General features: G+C 37.8%; 1 protein-coding gene across 3 annotated transcripts in view; it reads right to left on the bottom strand.

Annotated features, from left to right (window-relative positions):
* The window catches only part of CFAP43 (cilia and flagella associated protein 43), a 42,899-nt gene extending 22,705 nt beyond the window's left edge, over positions 1-20,194 (bottom strand). For all 3 annotated transcript variants that reach the window (XM_085064893.1, XM_085064894.1, XM_085064895.1), the window contains exons 1-14: positions 20,066-20,194; positions 17,922-18,175; positions 17,054-17,150; positions 14,115-14,282; positions 13,027-13,177; positions 8,738-8,888; positions 7,710-7,772; positions 6,683-6,762; positions 5,852-5,983; positions 5,062-5,178; positions 3,892-3,972; positions 2,931-3,079; positions 1,822-1,925; positions 625-765 (exon numbers count right to left, since the gene is read on the bottom strand). In XM_085064893.1, the coding sequence (XP_084921019.1) occupies positions 625-765; positions 1,822-1,925; positions 2,931-3,079; positions 3,892-3,972; positions 5,062-5,178; positions 5,852-5,983; positions 6,683-6,762; positions 7,710-7,772; positions 8,738-8,888; positions 13,027-13,177; positions 14,115-14,282; positions 17,054-17,150; positions 17,922-18,175; positions 20,066-20,187 (1,810 nt within the window). In that variant the 5' untranslated portion in view covers positions 20,188-20,194. The remainder of the gene's footprint in view (positions 1-624; positions 766-1,821; positions 1,926-2,930; positions 3,080-3,891; positions 3,973-5,061; positions 5,179-5,851; positions 5,984-6,682; positions 6,763-7,709; positions 7,773-8,737; positions 8,889-13,026; positions 13,178-14,114; positions 14,283-17,053; positions 17,151-17,921; positions 18,176-20,065) is intronic.
* Positions 20,195-20,938: the final 744 nt, after the last annotated feature.

Below are 20,938 nucleotides of genomic sequence, written 5' to 3'. Positions count from 1 at the left end.
TACACCAACTCAGTGACTTGTGCTGATGTAGCACACTGCAGTGAAGCAGAGCAATAGCTCTACTGGCTCTAGAGAAGTACAAGAAACAATTTAACCACAGTGATGTGACAATTTGCATACACTAATTTACTCTTCTTTTTGAGTATTATGTCAACAGTGCTAATTAGTTTGCATGCAGGTTCATGTCACCATTGCCTTCATCTAGAACTTGTTTTAGGAATCTGCCATGAGGAACACACAGCCTGGGTGGTATTAGTTAAAACACTGCAGCTCACATCTTCAGAAGGGCATTTTATTCTTTTTGGTTCCCTAATTTGAGCTTTAAAGGGACACCTGAAATTAGGACTGACAAGAAGGCTGATATGACTGGAATGAAGAAAATAACTGTAGCTCTTCAGCAACTTTGAAAATCAAGCCCCATTTCATATGTCTAAAAATAGGCAAAAAAGGAGTCCCACATTAGTGAATATTTAAAGAAAATACTAACTTTGTTGAAAACTATCAAATTACTTCTTGAAAAGTTTGTAAATTGTAAGGCCTTTTAAAAATTAAATGTCAATAACTAGAAAATCTGACACTAGGCTTATTGCCCTAGAAAAAGTTAGTAAATATTTAAATTCTTACCGGTTATGATTGCTGAAGACAGATAAAAAATTTCCAGTCTTGCTTGTTGGACCTCTGCTACATTCTGAAGTACCATCACTTCCACTAAGTCATTCTTTAAGTCAGAAATTACAGAAACATGGATCACTTCATCTGCCAGTACTGAAGCAGGTAAGGAACACCAATGGAAATCGTTACTGAAGCATGGTAACATTGTTTTTACTAAGCTATCCTGTGACACAAAACGAGATCCCTGTTCACAATTCATCTCAGCTCAGGAGTGCTGTATGCACACAACTCCATTTCAGGCAATGGGTGCTGGGAATCCTCAAGCACATTATTGTTACATTAAATAGTCAAATCTGAGTTTACCTCCAGCCTGAACTGTAGCAATTTTGAGGCTGTCTGATGATAACTGCCAGATAAAGCACAGAACACTCCTCCTCTAACAAACTATCCAGACAATGAGAACATGATCAGGCAAGTTACAGAAACTATTTAAGGAGATATAATTCTATTTGTTAAACCAATTAAAATGATAAAATCATGTCCTTTTTACTTAAAATTATAGTGAAGATCTATACACATGGATGTGATCTGTAAAAACAATGGTTTTGGAAAAGAAAATTCACAAATTTCAAATATTTTTTCTGAGTTAAAGTTCATCACATTTTAATCTTCACTATCAACCAGCAAAGCTGACAATTTCAGCAGTCCCCACACTAAAGATGTCTGTGGCAGAAATTCGTAACAGGAAATTACACACAACTATCATAAGCTACAGTTTTTTAGTCCAAATTCTCACAAAGTTTTTTTATTCTTTGCCACCACTATTACTTTTGTGCTGGAGCTGTGATCACTTTGTCAGCTAATCCACTCTTTTCCCTGTGAGCTATATATACTCTGAAAGAAAGGTAATATTGGTACATTGGCTAACTAAAGTTACAGAGGAAAAGAAGAAAAGGCAAAACCCCAAAACCAACCAAGCAACCAAAACCCCCAAAACAAAACAAAACAAAACACCCAACTCCCCTCAAAAAACCCCAAAAATAAGACTGGCCCAGACAAAATAGGTGGGAAGAATATGTTTATTATGTTTAGTCCTCCAAGAAAATAAGTAGAATGAAGGTAAATGGCTTAGCCTGATTGGCAAGTATTCTTAAAATGCAGAAAAAAATAAAGAAAAGAAAAAGTAATTAATGTTGTTACATGTATTACCTATATATCCCAGAACTTGGAATAATTTTGATGGACGAGCATCTAGAATAAAGATGTGTCCTTCTGTAGCTCTTGCAATGAGGAACTGGCCACTCTGATCATAACTGGGAAAAATGCAAATCCAAGTAGAAATCAGTTCATTACCATCAATAAGAAAAGAGGCAAATAATTTCACTCCCATAACTTGCTGACTTCATTGAGAGCATAAACATAAATTTCAGCTTCTGGGTTTCCAGGGTTAGGGCCTGATATAAAGCCCAGTGCCATGAGTGCAATTTCTAATTGAGTGGGTGGTCAATCTAAAGATGATCATATTCCACAGCAGTCTGCATTAACAACTTTGTTAAATCTTTCTTTTATATTAACTTTAAAAAAATAAATACTACTATACAGATCTTGATATTATTTTGAATAAACATGTCTTTGCATTTGAACAAGTCGATTTCTGTATTTTTAAAGTTCTGTCTTAGGCAGCTGTGAGAAGAGATACATCTGGGTCTCAAATAACAGGCAGATTTATATTAATGTTTACCAGTTCAAAATCCACTGTATCTTTTGAAAAATAGAATAAAATACTCTCAGATTTTTCAATAAGTGGGGAAAAAACCAACCAATGAAAAACCCCAACCAAACAAAAAAAGCCTTTTAGATCACTAGAGCTAATTACAAAAGGACTGTTAAATTCCAGAACTTTAAGCAAATGAATAATTAACAATGGTAACAAAAATCCACCATATAAAAAGAGACCAAAAGGCTTAAACTTAACTTCACAGAACCTTAAATTTATATTCCATGAGAAATAATCCTCTAATGTCAAATACATGGAATATGGTGATCTTTCAGAAAGGATTTTATACATCTTCTGTGTTCAGTTAAACCTTCTTATAATACAGATTTATTACAATTCTCTCATATAAATCCTGCTGCTACTCCTCTTGAAAACAGTTCAGAATATATTAGAAAAACATACAAGCTGTTAAAATATTTCAATTTGTTATTTGTAGAACAAAAACTTAAATTTTTTTATTCAACTAATACCACTGATAATAAACATTCAACTAATACCACTGACAATAAATTGACAATATTCCTACCTACTACATACTTACTGCAAAGACAGCACTGGAAGTCTGGAAAGAAAAATGCAGTGAACAACCCGTGGAGCTTTAGCTTTGGTAACATCAAGGAAACAGATCTGACCTCCCTGGGTCCCTACAGCAACACTGTTGGAGGAGGGACAGCAAGCCATAGAAGTTGCCTAGTTTAGAAGTAAAAGATACTTAACAGTTCAACATATTTTTATATATCAGGCTATTTGTTAGTATGCAATTTCTTTTGCTATTTAAAAGTCCCTCAAATTTGAAGAAGAAACCCCAAGTGGTTTATTTAAAAACATGTTTTTAACAAAGAAAGTATTTTAGAGACATCATGAATATTTTACCTATGCTCTGTAGCTACACATCAAAAGCTAATTCTGTTCTTTCCAGAAAAAAGCAACCATTATATCCACTCTCCAGATTTTCAGTGAAAGAAGTTTCACCCAAATAAAACAGTGAGTGCACTATTATGTGTACAGCTGTTACAGAAAGGGATTTTTCCCCCTTACTAAGTCAGATTTCAGGATTTTAATTCATCTTAAATCAGGACAAAGCATTAACAGTTTGAAATACTTTTATCAATTCAATTCTTAAAACCTGTTTTTCATATCAGCCAAGGCATTTAGCTTTTATACTCTTGAAACTTTTCTGTTACTCATTAAAAAGAAAAAAAAAAGAAAGGAATACCATAAAAATTATTTATTTTTTACAAATATGTGTTTAAAGAAATATCACTAGGACATTTAGCTGAAATGTTTCCTCTTTGTAGTCAAGATAAACACATGACCTGATTAGCTCAAGGAAACATTCTGAAAGATAATCTTCTTTAAATCTCATCCATGGGTTGTTCAAAGACATTACTGAGCTTTCCTCATCCCTGGTTGATCCAAATCTGTGGAAAAATATGCTACCAATTGAAAAATACAGAAAATTTTAAGTATCAGTCATGACATATGCTCCTGGTTACATGTACCTCAATACCAAGGTTTAGTCTGCTGAGGAAAGTTCCAGCTGCCAAGGACCAAACTTGTACTTCTCCTGCAATTGTTACAGACTGTTGAACAGAGAGAAACAGAGTCAAAAGAGGATGAAATAACCCCATAGTCTCAAAATTACTAGTGATCTCCTATAGAATATAAATTCAACTAATCTGAGCATAGCAGATCAAGGGCTACTAGTTCACTTGGGATTATTTGGCTTTCCATTAAATCCAGTTGCTGCAAGGTAAACATACCTAAGAAATAGTTCTAATAATTTTTGTGAATTCCAGCAACTACTGGAATGATCTTTAAGCAGAAGGAGACAATTTAGGGCAAAATATGTAAGCTTGATCAATATTAGCACTCCCACTGTTCTGCCAGCAATAGAAGAACCTGCTTGTAATTTCCTTTGCATAGGAAAGGGCTTGAGGAGAAGTCTTGTTTTCTCAAGGAAAAATTATGGATATCAAAAAAATACTTGAGTTCTTCTTATATCTAGGCAATTCTGTTATTCCACAGTGAAGTAAGGCTAGAGATCACTCATCCTTCACACTACTCATACACAGTCAGGTAAAATTTAGCATCTGCATGCTAATGGTGAAGACAGAGATTCAGCTAACTTAATCAACTATGACCCCCCAGGTCTCCTAGGCTGGCTGCTGGAGAATTCATGGCGTGGAAATGAATTGTTGGCTAAAATATTTGTCTTGCAGGAGTAAAAGACATAATGAAAAACAAGGAATTTCTAAGAATAGACAGGTCCATGAGTAAGACCTTCTATATCCCTGGACCCAGGACAGAGGTGTCTCTCAGGATGTTCCAATCTGTGCAGAAGGCTGAAAAGATCAGTAGGAATTGTTGGACAACATCAATTCTCTGAATTGAATCCATCTTTTGCTCAGCTATTTTCCTGAACAATATAAATCACACAAATCAGCAGCAGAACCAATAGAACATAAATTATCCAACCTGCATTCTAGGGCAAGTTCTGACCCTTTAATAGGCTATAGCTAAATAAATCCCATTTACTTCCTTAGTGAGAAGTAACAAAATTGCAACAAATATCAGAACAGTCCTGATTTCTTTTCATTTTGTGCCTTAACAACATATTGGTTACCTGGAAAGAGCCACTGCTCTGTATTAGAAATAATACAATTTCTTACCACACAGTAGTCATTCCCTAGAGTAAGAAAATCAGCTGCCAGAAAACAGCTGCTGGATGTGTCCAAGAGTTTGACAGCTTCTCCACTATGGGCAGGTTTGTAACTATAGACTGTCCCCTGACAAATAAAGAGAAATAATCCATCACTATGGAACTTTTCATTAAAAGTTTTCAAAGACTTGAACCAAAAATGCCCATCTTTCTGAGCTTCACTCTTTCAAGTTTTATATTTGACTCTAACCTGAGGTAAAAAGTGCCCATTAGGATTCATCTGAATTTAGTGGATTATATTAATTTACACTATCTGAAGATGAGGTTAGTTCATTTTAGAGCAATCCAGCTAATCACATTTTCAAGAAGTTTGAGAAACATAACTTCTTGAAAATGTGATTAGCTGGATTGCTCTAAAATGAACTAACACTGATACACCCAAGCTACACTTTTCTGCCTGTGCAGGAACACATCAGGCCTGGAATTCATGCTCAGTAGGTCCATGACTTGGACATGGGAGACCCTGAACATGTACTCAACTGTACACACACAAGGATTTCTGTTGGGAAATCTCAACATTATGTACTTTATATTCCACCATCTGTAGGAGACAGATGTTATGTGCTTCATTAAAAATTTTCCAATTTTCATTAAAAACACGGAATGGACTGTGTTCACCTCTGATATAATTTGTTGACTTGTGTGATTACATTAGACATTTTGTACTAATAGGATCAGCATATGCATGTAGAATCACAGGAATATCCCATTTTGCAGTGCTATTATCTCAAATGCTGTACCTGGTCAGTGACAAGCAGAAGACTGGTGTAATCAGGAGAAAATATGAGATTGGATATGGGTCGTGAGATATCAGCACAGATTTTCATCTCATACTGCAGACCTTTGATGTGGTAAAAGATTAAAATGCCCTCCTGTGCAGAAAAGTACAAATCCACATGAGGTCTATGTCATTTACACTATCTGGCAAACTGAACTGGAAGAATTTCTGAAAATCACCAGAGTAGCAGTGTTTAACTGCATCCTATCTCTAATGATCTCATTTGTCGTTAGTATGTTTAAATCAAAAGGACTCTAACCAGAGATAATCAATCTATTGAACATGAAGGTGTTCTTTAATACCATTCTTAGTGACAGTCAATGTTAGACAGACTCTCTCATCAGCTAATGCTTTAGATTTCATATTATTCTTTTTGAGACAGTGTAAGAATTTGCCCCCCACTTAAGCAGGAATGTACAATGGCATTGTCAGATTGGATTAGATACTGAATTATATTTTACACAACAATTGGGCAATTCTGTTGGCCATTTTCTCTCCTTTCCTATTTTTTGTCCATCCTTCTTTTCTGTTCCTCTACAATATTCTTAAATAAAACCAGCATTGTCCTCTTCTATTGCTTCTTTGACTACAAAACTGGAATATTTTCACACTCTGCTCCCCTGTGTCAAATCTTAACAAAGTAAATATAGACAACTTCAGTAAGGACCTTTATAGTCCTGCAGCCCTTCACTTTTTCCTAACTCCTGTCTTTGCAGTGAACTCTGCAAAGATACTCAATTTGAATGTTCTTTGATTTTCACACAGTCAGTTAAAAGCATAAAGGATGCCTTACACTTCCAGCTGCATACAGTCCCTCATTACAAAATGCCATGGCAAGTAAAACTGTTTTTTGCAGATTGTCTGGTTTGCCACCTGAAAGCACAAAACCAACATAAAACATCAAATTTAATTTATTGCAACAATGTGTCGCAATTCCAAATATGGGACAATTTACTATATATTTGTGAGCAAAAAGATCATAGAGTCATTTAGATTGCAAGGGATCCTAGAAGTCCTCTTATCCAACCTCCTGCTCAGCACTGAGCCAACTGCAAACTCAGAACCAACTTCAAAGTTGGATCATGTTGTCCAGAGTCATATCAGCTAAGGTTTGAATATAGCCAAAAATGGAAATTCTGTGTCTTCTCTGGGCAACTTCTCCCAATGTCAGACTACCTTCACTGTGAAAGTATTTATTTCCTAATATATGCAAATAAATTTATTGTTGCAAACTGTGTCCTCAGCCTGTCTGGTTGTTATCTTCTCCATAACATTTCATTGGATAGCTAAAGCACAGTAAAATCCCTCATTTCCTTTTCTCCAGGCTGAACAAACATAGTTCTCTCAGACCATCTTTGTACGTCATATACTAAGACTGCAAGAATCTTTGTGGTAATGGGCTGAACTTCATCCATTCTATATTTTTTGTTCTGTGGAGCCCAAAACAAAGTGTTTGAAACAAACTCCTAAATCCTAACTCAAATAAATTACAAGTGATTGCAGTTCTAATGACACACTAAAACTAAGCAGTAGGGAATCTCTTCTAGCATCACTTATTCCAATTTAAATTAGAACGAACAGAAATTTTTCTACTGTCACTGCTTCTCCTGAGGCTTTTAATTTGGCTGTGTATTAGCACAAAAGCGATTAATCTTTTGTCATGTAAACACACATAAGATTGCCAACAATGTGTCTTACAGAGGCCAGCATGAGATGAGATTTTCTAACCAGTGGCTTCCAGCTGTACTCAGACATTATTACTCCCAGACATCAGCAGTGCTGCCTAAAAATCTATTAGCTTCATTGGAACATGGAAATACCTTTCTTTGTCTGTACTTCTCTACGGACATAGGACACCACATCCGTTACTTTCTGAATGAACTCTGCACAAAGGAAGACAATTGATAATGTTAACCTTGTTTGCATGTCAATATTGCAATAAAAGTCAGTTGTATTCCACTCTACTGAACAAAAGGGCAGGTTCAGTACACTAAATGAAAACTGTGCATTTTTCCTCAATATCTACCATTTCTGCCATGCATGCAACTGAGCAGGCTCAGTTGTGTTATTCAGCTTACAGCTGTAAAAAGGAGATAACATGGACTTGATGTGGAGAGGGGCTCAGATGCAGATTTATCTTCTTTCCAGTGCTAGGTTATGCTAGCCTTATTTCTAACAATGATTTCTTTTTATTAGAAAATATAGGAAACTTCAGCCACTCTGAAAACAATGCTCAAGTGAAATGTGGCTGCTTATGATTCTGTCTGCAACACCGTATCAGGAATTCAGCAGTGCCTAAAGCTGGCCATGCACTTAAGCATTCTGCTAAATAGATGCAGATTGCAGTATGTTTTAAATTAAGCAGAAGCTTCAGTATTATCTAAATACAGACCATTTTATTACAGAGTTTTAGGATAGGACTCAAAGAAGAATACATAGGACAAGAAAAAGCCCAAATGGCAAATATTCTTGTTGCCTTCTACTCAACTGGTAAAAACAGTTCTGGTCATACCTCAGCTTTTTATTTCTTGATGATTTCCAGTTCTTTATTTGCTACATTTAACAGTCTGATAATTTCAAAAAGAGAAAGAATGCTGGTTTGTTGGGCTTTTTTAAAAGCAGCCTTCCATTTTGGTGTTAACTATCAAAAGTGAAAATCAGTGATGCTTGCTGCAGCTTAAAATATCATGTACTATATGTAAACAGTACATTAAAACAAATAGAGTTCTACTATATAACTTTATAATTTCTGTAAGGTACCCAACAGGAGAACAGAAGAAAGCATAAAAAACTTTCACCTATCCAATTTCCTCCCTATTTGAATGAAACACACTCAGCTATTTCTTACCAGGTGGAGCTTTTTGTTCAAGAACAGAAACAGTGTATTTCTCAGCATCAATTGCCAAAACATATCCTTCTTTACAGCCCATGTATATTTCTGAGGTTGCAGTCCAGCAGTGGGCAGTGGGATGCACTGAAGTCTTAATACAACTTCTAGGCTTCAGCATGGAAATAAACAAGTTCAATCAACAATTGACAAATATTGTTACAAGCTGTTACATACATTTCAAGGTAAGAAAACAAAGATCATTACCTCATAGGGTCTGACATCATGTTTAACATCAGCACTATTTTATTCAGTCATCCCTTCACTGAAGCCAGTAACTCGACAAAGAACATTTTCCAAAGTATATGTCTGGAGATAGTGGTGGAGAACTCACTTCTCTCTCTAGAAGCTTGTTTAAATGATTAATTACATTTTTAATTAAAAACTATATATTTTGAATTTGCATTTATCTGGATTTATTCTTATCTTATTGCATAATCTAAATTGCTCTGTAAAACAGCTCTGTAAATCTTTGTGTCATCTGCAAATAAGTACTAGAAATATCCCTCACCTGGACTTTCCATGTGCTTTGACTTTCATTTCACTAAAATAATGCTCATAAATCTGTCATCCATGAAACAGGAATAACAGAACTTGCCCAGCAAATATTATTAGAGACAAGAGAGTAGTCTGTTCAGATACAACAGTAACAGAGGTCATTAAAATACCATGATAAAAAGAAACAGATAAAAGAGAAGTCAGGGAGGGGACAAAGGGAACAAAATACAAGAAATCCTTGGGAGAACATTTAAAAGAGAGGATTCAAAGCACCATGCATGTGTGCAGAAGTAGTGAGGAACACTAAACAATATGATGGATGAAAAAAAGGAAGATTCTATGATTCTATAAAATACTTGCTGTGTCACTAAATGTTCTATAAAAAGAGGAAATATGGATGGACTTGTGGTGAAAACATAGGACAGAGATTCATAAGTACCTAGATTTTATTAACAAAATATACCAAGCACTTGCTATATGATTCTGGGTAAGTAACTTATATGCTTACAAAGCATTTTTAATTTCTCTGGGGAAAAATGTTACAGAAACAAAGTATATTAATATTTACTTCATAAATCAAATAGGACTAACAGTAATACATCTACAGCAAATAGGGCTTTACATCACCCAGAGAAACATTTAAAATAGGCCTTTTCACAAATTTTATAAGGCTTGAACATCACAAATCTTTGGGATGGTTATAATTGAACTTCTGCAAAACAGAAGCTTCCTCTGTAAACACAATTTCTGCAATGCTCCTTTGTACCTGCTGTCATGACTGTCTTTACACATAAACTAGGTAAAATATGCTAATCCTAGGATAAGACTATGTAAATCCCAAACCAGGTTGCTACTTGAACTGTGCATTGGTACAGTGGTGCAGCATAATAGTAGTATTAGTAGTAATAATAATAATAATTCTATCTTTTTAAAAAATTCTCTCCCTTTTGAGTAGCACCTCTTCAGGAAAAAAAAATCCATGATGGATTCTCACCACAAAAAGTTTTATAAAAAGACAATGGAATAAAATTGGTGGTAGAGATGAAGTGGATTCAAGTGGGCTTGATTGTCCTGCTCTGCTCTGCACTGGTGCTGCCCCACTCTGAATACTGTGAGCAGTTTTGGTCACTGCAATATAAGAAAGATATTAAAGTATTAGAGAGTGTCCAAAGGAGGGCAAGGAAGATAGTGAAGGGTCTAGAGGGGAAGCTGTATAAAGAGCAGCTGAGGTCACTTGGTCTGTTCAGACTGGAGGAGAAGAGACTGAGGGGAGATCTCATTGTACTTACAACTTCCTTGTGAGGGGATGAGGAGGGGCAGACACTGATCACTCTGTGGTGCTCAGTGACAGGACACAAGGGAATGGCCTGAAGTTGTGTCAGGGAGGTTTAGGTTGGATATTAGAAAAAGATTCTTCACCCAGAGGGTGGCTGAGCACTGGAACAGGCTCCCCAGGGAAGTGGTTACAGCACCAACCCTGACAGAATTTAAAAAGTGTTTGGACACTGCTCTTGGGCACAGGGTGGGACTCTTAGGGTGTTCTGTGCAGGGCTGGGAGTTGAACTCGATGATCCTTGTGGGTCCTTTCCAACTCAGCATATTCTGCGATTCTGTGGTAAAGCACATTTAGAAAATTCTGATCTAGAAAAATCTAATGCAAGAAAGAAAAGGATGGAAAGCTGTAGGATATTTCAATTCCTTTCCCTCTGCTGCCCCACTGTGGTTACACTTCGGTACATATCTAGCCTTAGTGCGTAGTTCTAGAGTATGGAACAATGACACACTTCCAAGAAGCAAGCAAGCAGACTGGCAATGGGCTTGCTTTTCAATGCTGGGGTGCTGGCAAGAGGTGCTTAAGCTGACAGGACATACGCATGTGATTTCCCCCCAGTGTCAGGACTTACAAGATCTAACAGTGGCTCAGCTTTTCTGCTCGGTTAGAGATGGAGTTTATGTGCACAGGCATGCAAGGAAGAGTGAATTAGTGCTGTAAGGCACAATAAATTCAAGATCTGGAAAAGAATTACTCAGCAACCAGAGTCTAGACCAATGTTAAAACATGCCAGAAACAGACTCATTGCCTCCCAGTGCTAAACTGTGAGTGTAGAACCTCACAGTTTAGTACATGGGAAACAACATATGACCACAACAACAAAAGAAACAAGAGCTTGTATTTCTGAAAAAAATTCTTTCTTTTCTAAATAACTTGTTGTTCAACACCTTACCAATACTGACAACAACAATACACCCCTCAAAGAAACCTGGATGGTAAGTAACTATCAAAATATTTACCATATAATTTGGAGGGGTAAAAAAAAAAAAAGGAAATCTTCAACAAAGACTATTGGAACAGACTACTCTTACTCCAGAAATATTTCTATGGATAACAAGAACATAATCCCATTGAAGGTGCTACAATGAAATCTAGGTTTTTCTGAAGGCAGTTGGGAATGCAAAATATATATATCTAGTATGTTTGAAAGATTTTAACTTTTCCATGTGGAAAAGTTGACAACATGGTTCTGCAAGTTCAAGCATAACAACCTACTACTACTGTACAGAATAGCATCCATTCAAGGACAAATTCTATTAACCCTCACAGACCTAATACAGGAGCTGTTTTTGCCCCAGTACTTCTTGTAATTCACTTTACAGAATAAAGAACTAAGTGGATTTTGCGTAGTTCATCATCTGCACACAACCTAAGAGGCAGTAAGGCAGAGTAAAAAAGGCAAGGCCCCAGATGAGCATAGATTATCCTCATTTTCCATGTTCTAAGTAATTTCAAATATGAGCAGTTTACGTGTTTAGAATCAATATCCAAAAAAGGATATTTGTTTCTAGCTCTTGATTGTCCTGGAAACCATAAGAAACCAGTTACACAGTTAAAAACCTCTACTATGAAAGCATGAAGTGATGAAAAGAGGATGAGGTCAGGAAAATATAATTTCCTGGTTTTATTTTTTGATTCTGCTTTGCACACTGATCTGATAATACAGAATTCCCATTGGTCCTTTGAGAAGATTTATTATAACGCCAGTGTCATCTTACATATGCCAGTTTTGGTGTCTCATATATACCACAAGCCACCAAATAGAAATTGATGGTCTTAATCTTAGAAGAGAATCCCAGATTTGCAAGTTAAATGTTTTCACACTTCTAGTTGGTAGGCACATGAAAGTAAATTTCAAACAAAATGAGAATACTTGAAGCCTCTAAAAAGAGGCATCTCAAGGGAGGCTAAAAAGTAAATAATCAAATACAAGTGAGACAAATGGCAAGGTCCAACAATGACAGTTATGGGAATGTATTTCAGAAGCAGGGGTTGCTCAGACATTTTCAAAGTTGAAAAGAAAGCAATCCCAAAGGGAAGTAAGGATACTAAGGGTTACTATCAGTTTAGCATGGGAATAGCTTTTCAAGGCTTCAGCAGGTCATTTCATCTCGGGCACAGTTAAATGCTGACACACTCCATACTGCTTCTGGGATACAGATTCAAACCTCCACCACACAGATATAGGACTGTGCTAGGACCTGTGTCATACATCTCAACTCTGTACTGCACTATGCAGCAGTTTTGTGCCTTCTCAGTATCCTGGCAAAATGGATTTCAAAAATACTGTTGAGGTAACAGATCCATTTACTGGGTTGTACCTATTTAACAAGCATTAGGATTATTAATTTATTAACATCTATTTGCATAGAAAGTATAATGACTTGGAATGGTAAAAAGAAAAGAATTCAGTAACTACCACAAATGTTTCTGCCTCCTCTCCTTCCAGGCCAGCAATGGCCGAAACTGGCAAATCAGGGCCATGGTATGGATTATCACTACAAGAAGGTGTGAAAAATAAATCCTCATGAGGATTCACAATCCCGTGATCATCAGGGAGTTCCACAGGGCTGTGAAAAAGCAAAAGACACTGTCTGAGAAGAAGAAATATGAAGAGTAAATGCTGATACAAAACAGAGGTGCTGTTTTCAAACTGGGCTTCATTTCTGCAAAAGCAATGGAGGAAAAGTGAGTAAGTATATCTATGTATTTACATATGTATTCTGTAATACCAAAAGGCACAAAACTCTTTGGTATTTTTTTCAGATCACAAATTAAGGCCTTGTTTATATTTTCACTAGTGTAACTGTGTCAGTGGCAATATATTGATGACATCAATAGTTAACTAGATTAAACATGGTTGGGAATGGTAGAGCAGCTGCCACCTCAAAGCATAGGTTTTACACTTTGAAGACTCCAACCTGAGTGATACATGCTACTTTTATACCAACCCCCAAAAAACACTTTGGCATAATTAAATTCTAGTTTTTCTGTGCTCAGGGAATTGCATTGACAGAGCCATCTTCTCTGGACCTGTAAATTAGCCACACAAGCTGGAAATCACATCAAAAACTGATACTGCTTTTGGTATGATTTATGATAACAAGATATTGTTTAACTACGCTTACTGGGAAGAAATTGATCCAAATTTTATGGTTTCATAACTGCAAAAGCAACGCTCAATGTAGCCACTTACAGAAAAGCAGTCCAGGCACTACCTTAATTCAGTCACACAGCTTTGGACCAAGGCTGCCAAAGCAGCTGATTAGTATTAGCTTCATGGTGTGCATAATCTCGTCATGTGAGTACCAAGAAACAAAATCATAAATTTATTTCACTTGATTGACTAGGCAGATTCATAGTGATTGTGATTTAGCAATTACTGACTGCAATTGCTACATGAACTAGGTCGTAATAAAGCCTTTGCAAAGAGATGTGTGTCGCCAATCTTTGTTATTAAAATACACTTCTAGATTTTGCTCTTAGCCTGAAGGGTGTTCCACTTACTGTCGAGAAAGGTGATGCTCATCCTTACTCCTTTCAATGCGCCAGATGGTAACAGAGCTCTCAGCAACAAAGCACAGCTGCTGCCAATTCATAGGGTTAAAACTCAGAGAGGTCGCTGTTAGCCCTAGCTGAGACTTACTGCACAGGAGGATATTTTCTTGCCAATCCCTTCATTAAAGAGAGTAAAAGAAAATCAAATCCATTAAACAGGTAAAAAACATTAAAGCCAAAGATCTGCATGTGATTATGACTGATGTTCAAGATGCAGTTTGGAAAACAAATACTTTGTCACTGACAAAAAATTTCTGCCGTCAAACAAGTTAGGTCCTCTTGAGAATGAAAAGGATGTGGTTAATTAGCCACACATAAAATTATTACCGCTAGAAAATGATTGAATAACTGACATTTTAGAAACATTATCATGTGCTCCCTTTTGTGAAAAGACCAATGGTCAAGAGAAATGAATTTTTTTTAATCACCTCCATCAGTGACTACTCAAATGGGCCTAAACAATTAACTCTTCAGCACCCCAGGCTTGCTTTTCCAATCTGTAGCATAATGACCACAATGCTTGCAGCTGGAAGGTATTATAATGAGGAAACAAACCACAATCAGCCTATGATTATCTATGGATTAATTACCTAGGTAATACAGTAATTGTGTTGTGCAGACATACAAGCTACGGCTGCATTAACTACTCAGGCACAAACCAGGGCAGAGTTTGTGTGGGGCTGTTCTGTATAGCTCACAGAAACCTGGGAATCTGCTTTCCACTGACTTTTCTTTTGTCCAGTATAACCTATTTTATGTTGTCCTCATCTAATTTGCATATTTTTCAATATCCAGATTAATATTTGACGGCAATTGCATTTTTAGGTGCCAAGAACTGATTAACAACATTTGAAGAAAATGGTTAAAACTGTTTCTTAATTTATTGGACAATCTCTCTGACTGTTAATCTAAATAACATTCACAGCTTTAGTATTTGTCATTATTGCTGAGAGGAGAAATCTTAAATGCATACTCTGCTGTAAATGGATTCAGTATAATCCCTTAGTCTGGCTGTAATAAATTCACAGATAAACTCACAGAGTAATAAACTCACAGAAACGATCATGAAGCAAACAATGGTTAACATTTATAGCATGTGCAAAGAATGGTAAGTGTTCACACATATGCAGTAACCCTCATTAAAATTACAGGAAACTATAAGCTTCAATTCTGGCTTTTTAAGATATCAGTGTATCTTGCTTTCTAAAGATCTGTCAGCATGTTCTTGTCTCATACCTACCAGATAACACCAACAGGATTTTATAGTAGATAATTTAGTAAGATCTGAAACTAGGGTGAAACATGTATCTGAAAAATAATCTGACACTAAGTTTCTCTTTTGAACAGGAAAGAATGAAGATTAGGGGTAAAATATCTCAGATGAAAGGCAGCTTTTAGTTATCCACAAGCTCTTTATATTTTGAGACTGACATCTTTCAAAACATCTGTTATACCTCCGACTCCAAACTAGTTGCTTAAAGTACAGAGGCTGTTCAATTGTCAGATAGTCAGATAGTCTTGACATCTAATGCTCAACACTGAGACTTCTGTCATCTATACACACACAATTCTACAATGAATGCACAATAATCCAATCACAAAAATGAAGGCCATGATTTAACAGCAAATTCACACACCTCTGTTCAAATTATTAAAAATTCTAAGCTTAATATTCTAATGTATTTTGTTACTAAATTCTTTGTGACTTAGGATGGCTTTCTATGACAATTAGCTGCTGATAGTTGTAAGATGCTGATTCAAACTGGTTAAAATTGTTTGGTCTTGGAAACTGCAACCACTTTAAAGCATCTAAAAATTTTTAGGTATTTCTGTTTTTCAGAATAATCTAGAGAAGTCTTTCAGTATGGAGCATTTTTGTTTAAGAGCACACAATGACCACATTGGACCATGTGAGTTATTTCTGCTGTCAGTAAAAAGTGTGTCAGCTGTCAGGCCAGTGAGGCTTTGTTGGTTTCCAGTGTGATATACACAGAGATCCTTCTTGAACTACTGTGTATGATCAGAGTTCACAGCAAACGTTATTCTTCTTCAGAAGGGATAAAGAAGTGGCATCTGTAACAGTACCTACCATCATTACTAAATTCTGTAATTCCAGAGGTTTCTTTATCTTCACTTATGATTGTACAATAAAAGATCATCATTAAATTATTCCGCATTATTCCTGATTATTCCTTACATGTCCTTGCTTGCTTTTCTCCTACTCCACCTCCCCCATTTATTTTGAAGTGCTCAGACTCCACAGTCAATGGGAGCTTGCTGGCAGCAGAGGCAAGAGCAGGATTGTATTTTACAGTACAGTTAAATTATTAAATATTCTAACTTTCTGTATTTGCACTGTATTATATAATATTTCTTTCCATGGCAAGGAGCAGAAAATGGTGATCTAACCCAGTGATCCATGTTAATTTAATCACTCAACAAAACTGTAAGCCAGAACTAAGATCAAGTGAAAGTAATTAAGAGGACCACTGAACAGTACAGGAGGACAAACCAGTACAAATTGGCTTTAGAACCCTTTTCCTCTTTTCAGCAGGAAACTTTCTTCCACAAACAGCATGGTGCTCAACTTCCAACAGTGAACAGATAATTAACTGATGCTTAAGGCTCTGGAAGCACTCCAAAATGCAAAATTTGGAAGAAGGTAGAAGATAACTTTCCTACAGCTAACAGCCATTTTGACTGGTGTCCACTATCACTAGAAAATAAACAGCAATTTTGGTACAGAAAGTTTGCAGGAATGATCAATAAGGGAGAAAAAAAAGATATGAAGGCAACCACATTTATCTTAATCTATGCTAAAACAGGAGACACACAAAAATATGAATTAAATGCAAATGTTATCAGAGTGTTGTTTTTTTTACTCTTACCATACTGAAAGAACAAATTCTGGGATTGAAGAGTAACTGGCCAGATATGGACCTGTGAAACTAAATGCAAGTAAGGTGTAGTCCAGCTGAGCATCACCTGAAATGTAAAAATAAAGAACATGGTCTTTCACTGCCTCAGATTTCATTGTATACTACCACAGATACTCTTCTCACTTCCTTTATACCCAGTGTAAGTCTTCAAACATTCTTCAGGCCTTTGCTTTCTTTGCTTCATTGCAGATTATTCTTTTGATTTGATCATAAAAATGTTTCCTGTGTATTACTGCTTGGAATTTTTTCAATTACACCTTGAAAATATAAAGTATTTTTTCCCCAAGTCCCATGAAATCCTTTGCAGTCATAATTTCCCTCATATGCAGGAAAAGAGCAAGTAGCATGATCCTTATTTAAATGGCAAGAGAACTGAGACATGAATAGGGTAAGCGACTTAACCAAGGAGAAACTACATGAAACAGGCAAAAACATATATTAGATCCTGGACTCTAACTGCAAGAACCCTCAGCCCTCTCACATCCTGGGTTTCCCACCTGGCTTTCAGAAGTCTGCTTGGGAGTATACTGCTCTATGATTTTATCACTTATTCTGACTACATTTTCCTAAAACTAATTCCATTTAAATCTTTTCCTTTTCCTTTTAAATTAGCTTCATTATGTATGGTCATATCCCTCCCTATCTTGAACCTAAGTACTGCAGTGGAAAATTCTTCCACTGCTTTCCATGAATCCCATGAAACAATTTCCTGTTACACTGGTTTTCAAGTCTTATTGAAAGAAAACAACTTCAGAAACCGGATTATTAAAGTATTGCTTTAATGAAATGATGATAAGGAGGGTTACCATATCACTACCTTTTAATTCTGTCTGTTTCTTCAGTTCTGGAAAAGAGTAGATGTATATGATGGGATTCACCTTCCGGTCAGAAAAGGCCAGCACTTGACTGTTGGCATTTGCTGCAAAGGCTCCCACCTGGCCAGCCTGACACTGCAGTGCTCTTGTCTTCTTTGTTTTGATGTCCAGGAAGAGGATGTAATTGCCACAAGGGTAGCAAAGAGTTTGATTGTTGATAAAGCCCAAGTTCTTGTTCGAGAATCCCTGAACCCAACTGAAAATAGAACAACTGAATGTTAAAACATTAATCAAAGACACACAGTTCTCAAAATACTGTGCAAGAGGGAATGTTGTAGCTTAAGTTCACTGAACTGATGCTTGGGATTTGTTAAGACTCATCCTCATACCAATGTTACAAAACAACAACTGAGATCTGGCGTTATGAGTCACTAGTTCAATCTTTCCAAAAACACAATCTTACTCTGATGGAGCACTAAGGACTGGCATAAGAACATGGAGAGATGCTTGTATTTCTTTCAGTTTTCACTAAAAATAAAGTAAGCCAGTTCACAGGCTATGGTTTTGTACTCATACATCCCAGTAGAGGGTATAACTTTATTTGAAAGAATTGCATGGGTACAATTCACACTTGGGATCCAATTGTGTTTGCTCAATCTTTTTGCACTTTCATAGTTCATCTCATACCCATAAAATTAAAAATACAAAGGCACAGTTTCTATTTATATGAAGCAAACCAGGAGGACTGTTCTGCTTTAAAGACAACAGTACTTCTAACATGGTGAAACTCTGGAACGTAAACAGGGTGTGTTACACAAGGACTGAAATAAATTACTGAAGAGGGCTCTGCTTATGAACTTACATGTCAACAAATTTGTAACTGCTTGCAGATGTTTTTGCCTTTCAAAAAGTGTGTGGACAAACACCAGGGCTCTCTTACCAAAGGGATTTGCATTTAGCACTAAGTGAGGATGTTCAGCCTGCTGGTACCATGGCAGGAGAGTTCCAGCAGTGTAACAGACACCCTCAGTGTTAACACTGCTGTTAGCATCTTCTCTTTGAATTATCATTCAGAAACGTCTCATCTCTGCTCTTTTTCCAAATCAGAGAATTTGACTGTGAAAGAGCTTTGTTCTCTGCAATCACCAGAAGCATTTTTATGCTCCTTTCACAAACATATGTCAAGTCATAAAATCAGCTCAGCTGCTGATCCTTTGTACTCTTAGGAGAAGATGATACTACAGCCTCCGCACTCTGATATTTAGGAACTTTTTAAAATCACTGGTCTTGAGACAAATTTACGTTCAGCAGTAACTTCCTGTTACCTTTTCTGAGGAGTTTCTGCTCTTGGCTTTTGCTACATAGGAGTCAAGTGGAGCCAGAGAGGAGTGGGAGCACTGACAATGTGTTTGTGGAGATGAACTGAAAGCCATGGCAACAAAGGAGATTTTTCACCTGATAATGTTTTTCTAGGTCTTCCTTCATACAAGAACAGGTTTTCTGAGTTGCCATGGCACATGAGACCTCTCTGAACATGCTTACAGGACTCTGTGCTTTTGTCCAACATTAAGTCTCAATCAGAGGAAATGAAGTATTTCTAACTTCTGTTTGTGTAGCTAAAATGAAATCTAAAAACCACATATGCAGCGTTAAATTAATGGGATGACAACACAATTTATCATTCTTACACATCCAGTAATGGCCTAAGGGACAACGCTTCAGGCTATTATATGTTAAGATATAGATAGACAGAGAGATATAAAACTTTACTGTGCGAGCGACCACGCAGTAAGCAGGTTTCCCAGAGAGGCTGTGGAGTGTCCCTCACTCCCTCACTGGAGCTACTCCAGGACCGTCTGGCTGTAACTCCACGCACCATGCTCTGGGATGACCCCGCTTGAGCGGGGAGGTTGGCCAGATGACCCCTGTGGTCCCTTCCAACCTGGCCGATCTGTGATCCTGTGATCTGTGCCCCTGAAAAAGCTTCTTTCCCTCTCCCCCCGCGCTGTCCTGACAGACCCCGCAGCCTCCCTTCCTCCCAGTCTGACCGCCCTGTTCACGGAGCCGCCCCGGGGTGAGCGCAGCGCAGGACACCGCGCACCCGCCCGGGCTCAGGAGCGTGTGGGGCTGTGCCGGCCGCCCCCACCTCACTTCCAGCGCCTCCTCCGCGGCGCTGGCGGCTCCGTCCGTGCCCTGCCCCGCCGCCATCGCCGCCGCCGCCGCCGCCGCGGGGACACGGAGCCCAGCAACAGCAACGGCGCCCGCCATTGGCAGCGCCTGGAGCACGCAGCTGATTGGCCCACGCCCCTGCGCCAGCCAATCCATGAGCGCGGGCGGGTATTTAAAGGCCCAGCTGGCACAGAGCCCGCCTTTTTCTGAGGCAGTGGTGGGGGGTGAGGGGTGTGTTAGGAGTTGTTATTGTCGATAAGACTCGCTAGCTCTGCCCCTGAGCCGCTTTTATCTGTGGCCTTCAACCTGGGTAGTCACTGCGGCTGCATCTAGGAAGCAGTGAATCAAGTGTAGGATTGCATCAGCCTTCGGGGAGAGACTGTGGGTTCCTTCTCTCTGTCACTCCGTGTGTCCCTGTGCCTGGTCCAGTGCCACCTGCCCTTCTCTCAGTGGCACAGCTGTACCTATTTTCCCGTTGCTTCTTGTGTCTTTCTGCAGTCACTATCCCCAGAGGTGTTTAGGAGAGGTCTGGATCTGGTGCTGGATGATGTGGTTTAGGGATGACAGTTGGGCTTGATGACCTTGAATGTCCCTTGCAACCTTGATGACTCTGTAATTAGCTAAGGTACAAAAGTCCTTAGATTGTTTACAATAAAGCTCCTGAAGCTTCAGAGTCAGCTGAGGAGAAGTTTTCCCCAGGAAAGAAGAGGAAGTACAGCTGCAGCCTTTTGCAGTGTATTTGAGGCTTTTGGCCTCGTAACAGTAACAACTTCCAAGTACCAAAAAATACATTTCCTTTCCTAAAGGGAGGAGTGTTATTTATAGCGTCTTGGTTGTGTTAGCTTGCTGT

Source organism: Lichenostomus cassidix, chromosome 6 (genome assembly GCF_008360975.1).
Source record: "Lichenostomus cassidix isolate B80296 chromosome 6, HeHo_3.0, whole genome shotgun sequence".
NCBI lineage: Eukaryota > Metazoa > Chordata > Aves > Passeriformes > Meliphagidae > Lichenostomus > Lichenostomus cassidix.
Note: the sequence above shows the minus strand (reverse complement) of the source record. Positions and strands in the feature narration are given on the sequence as shown.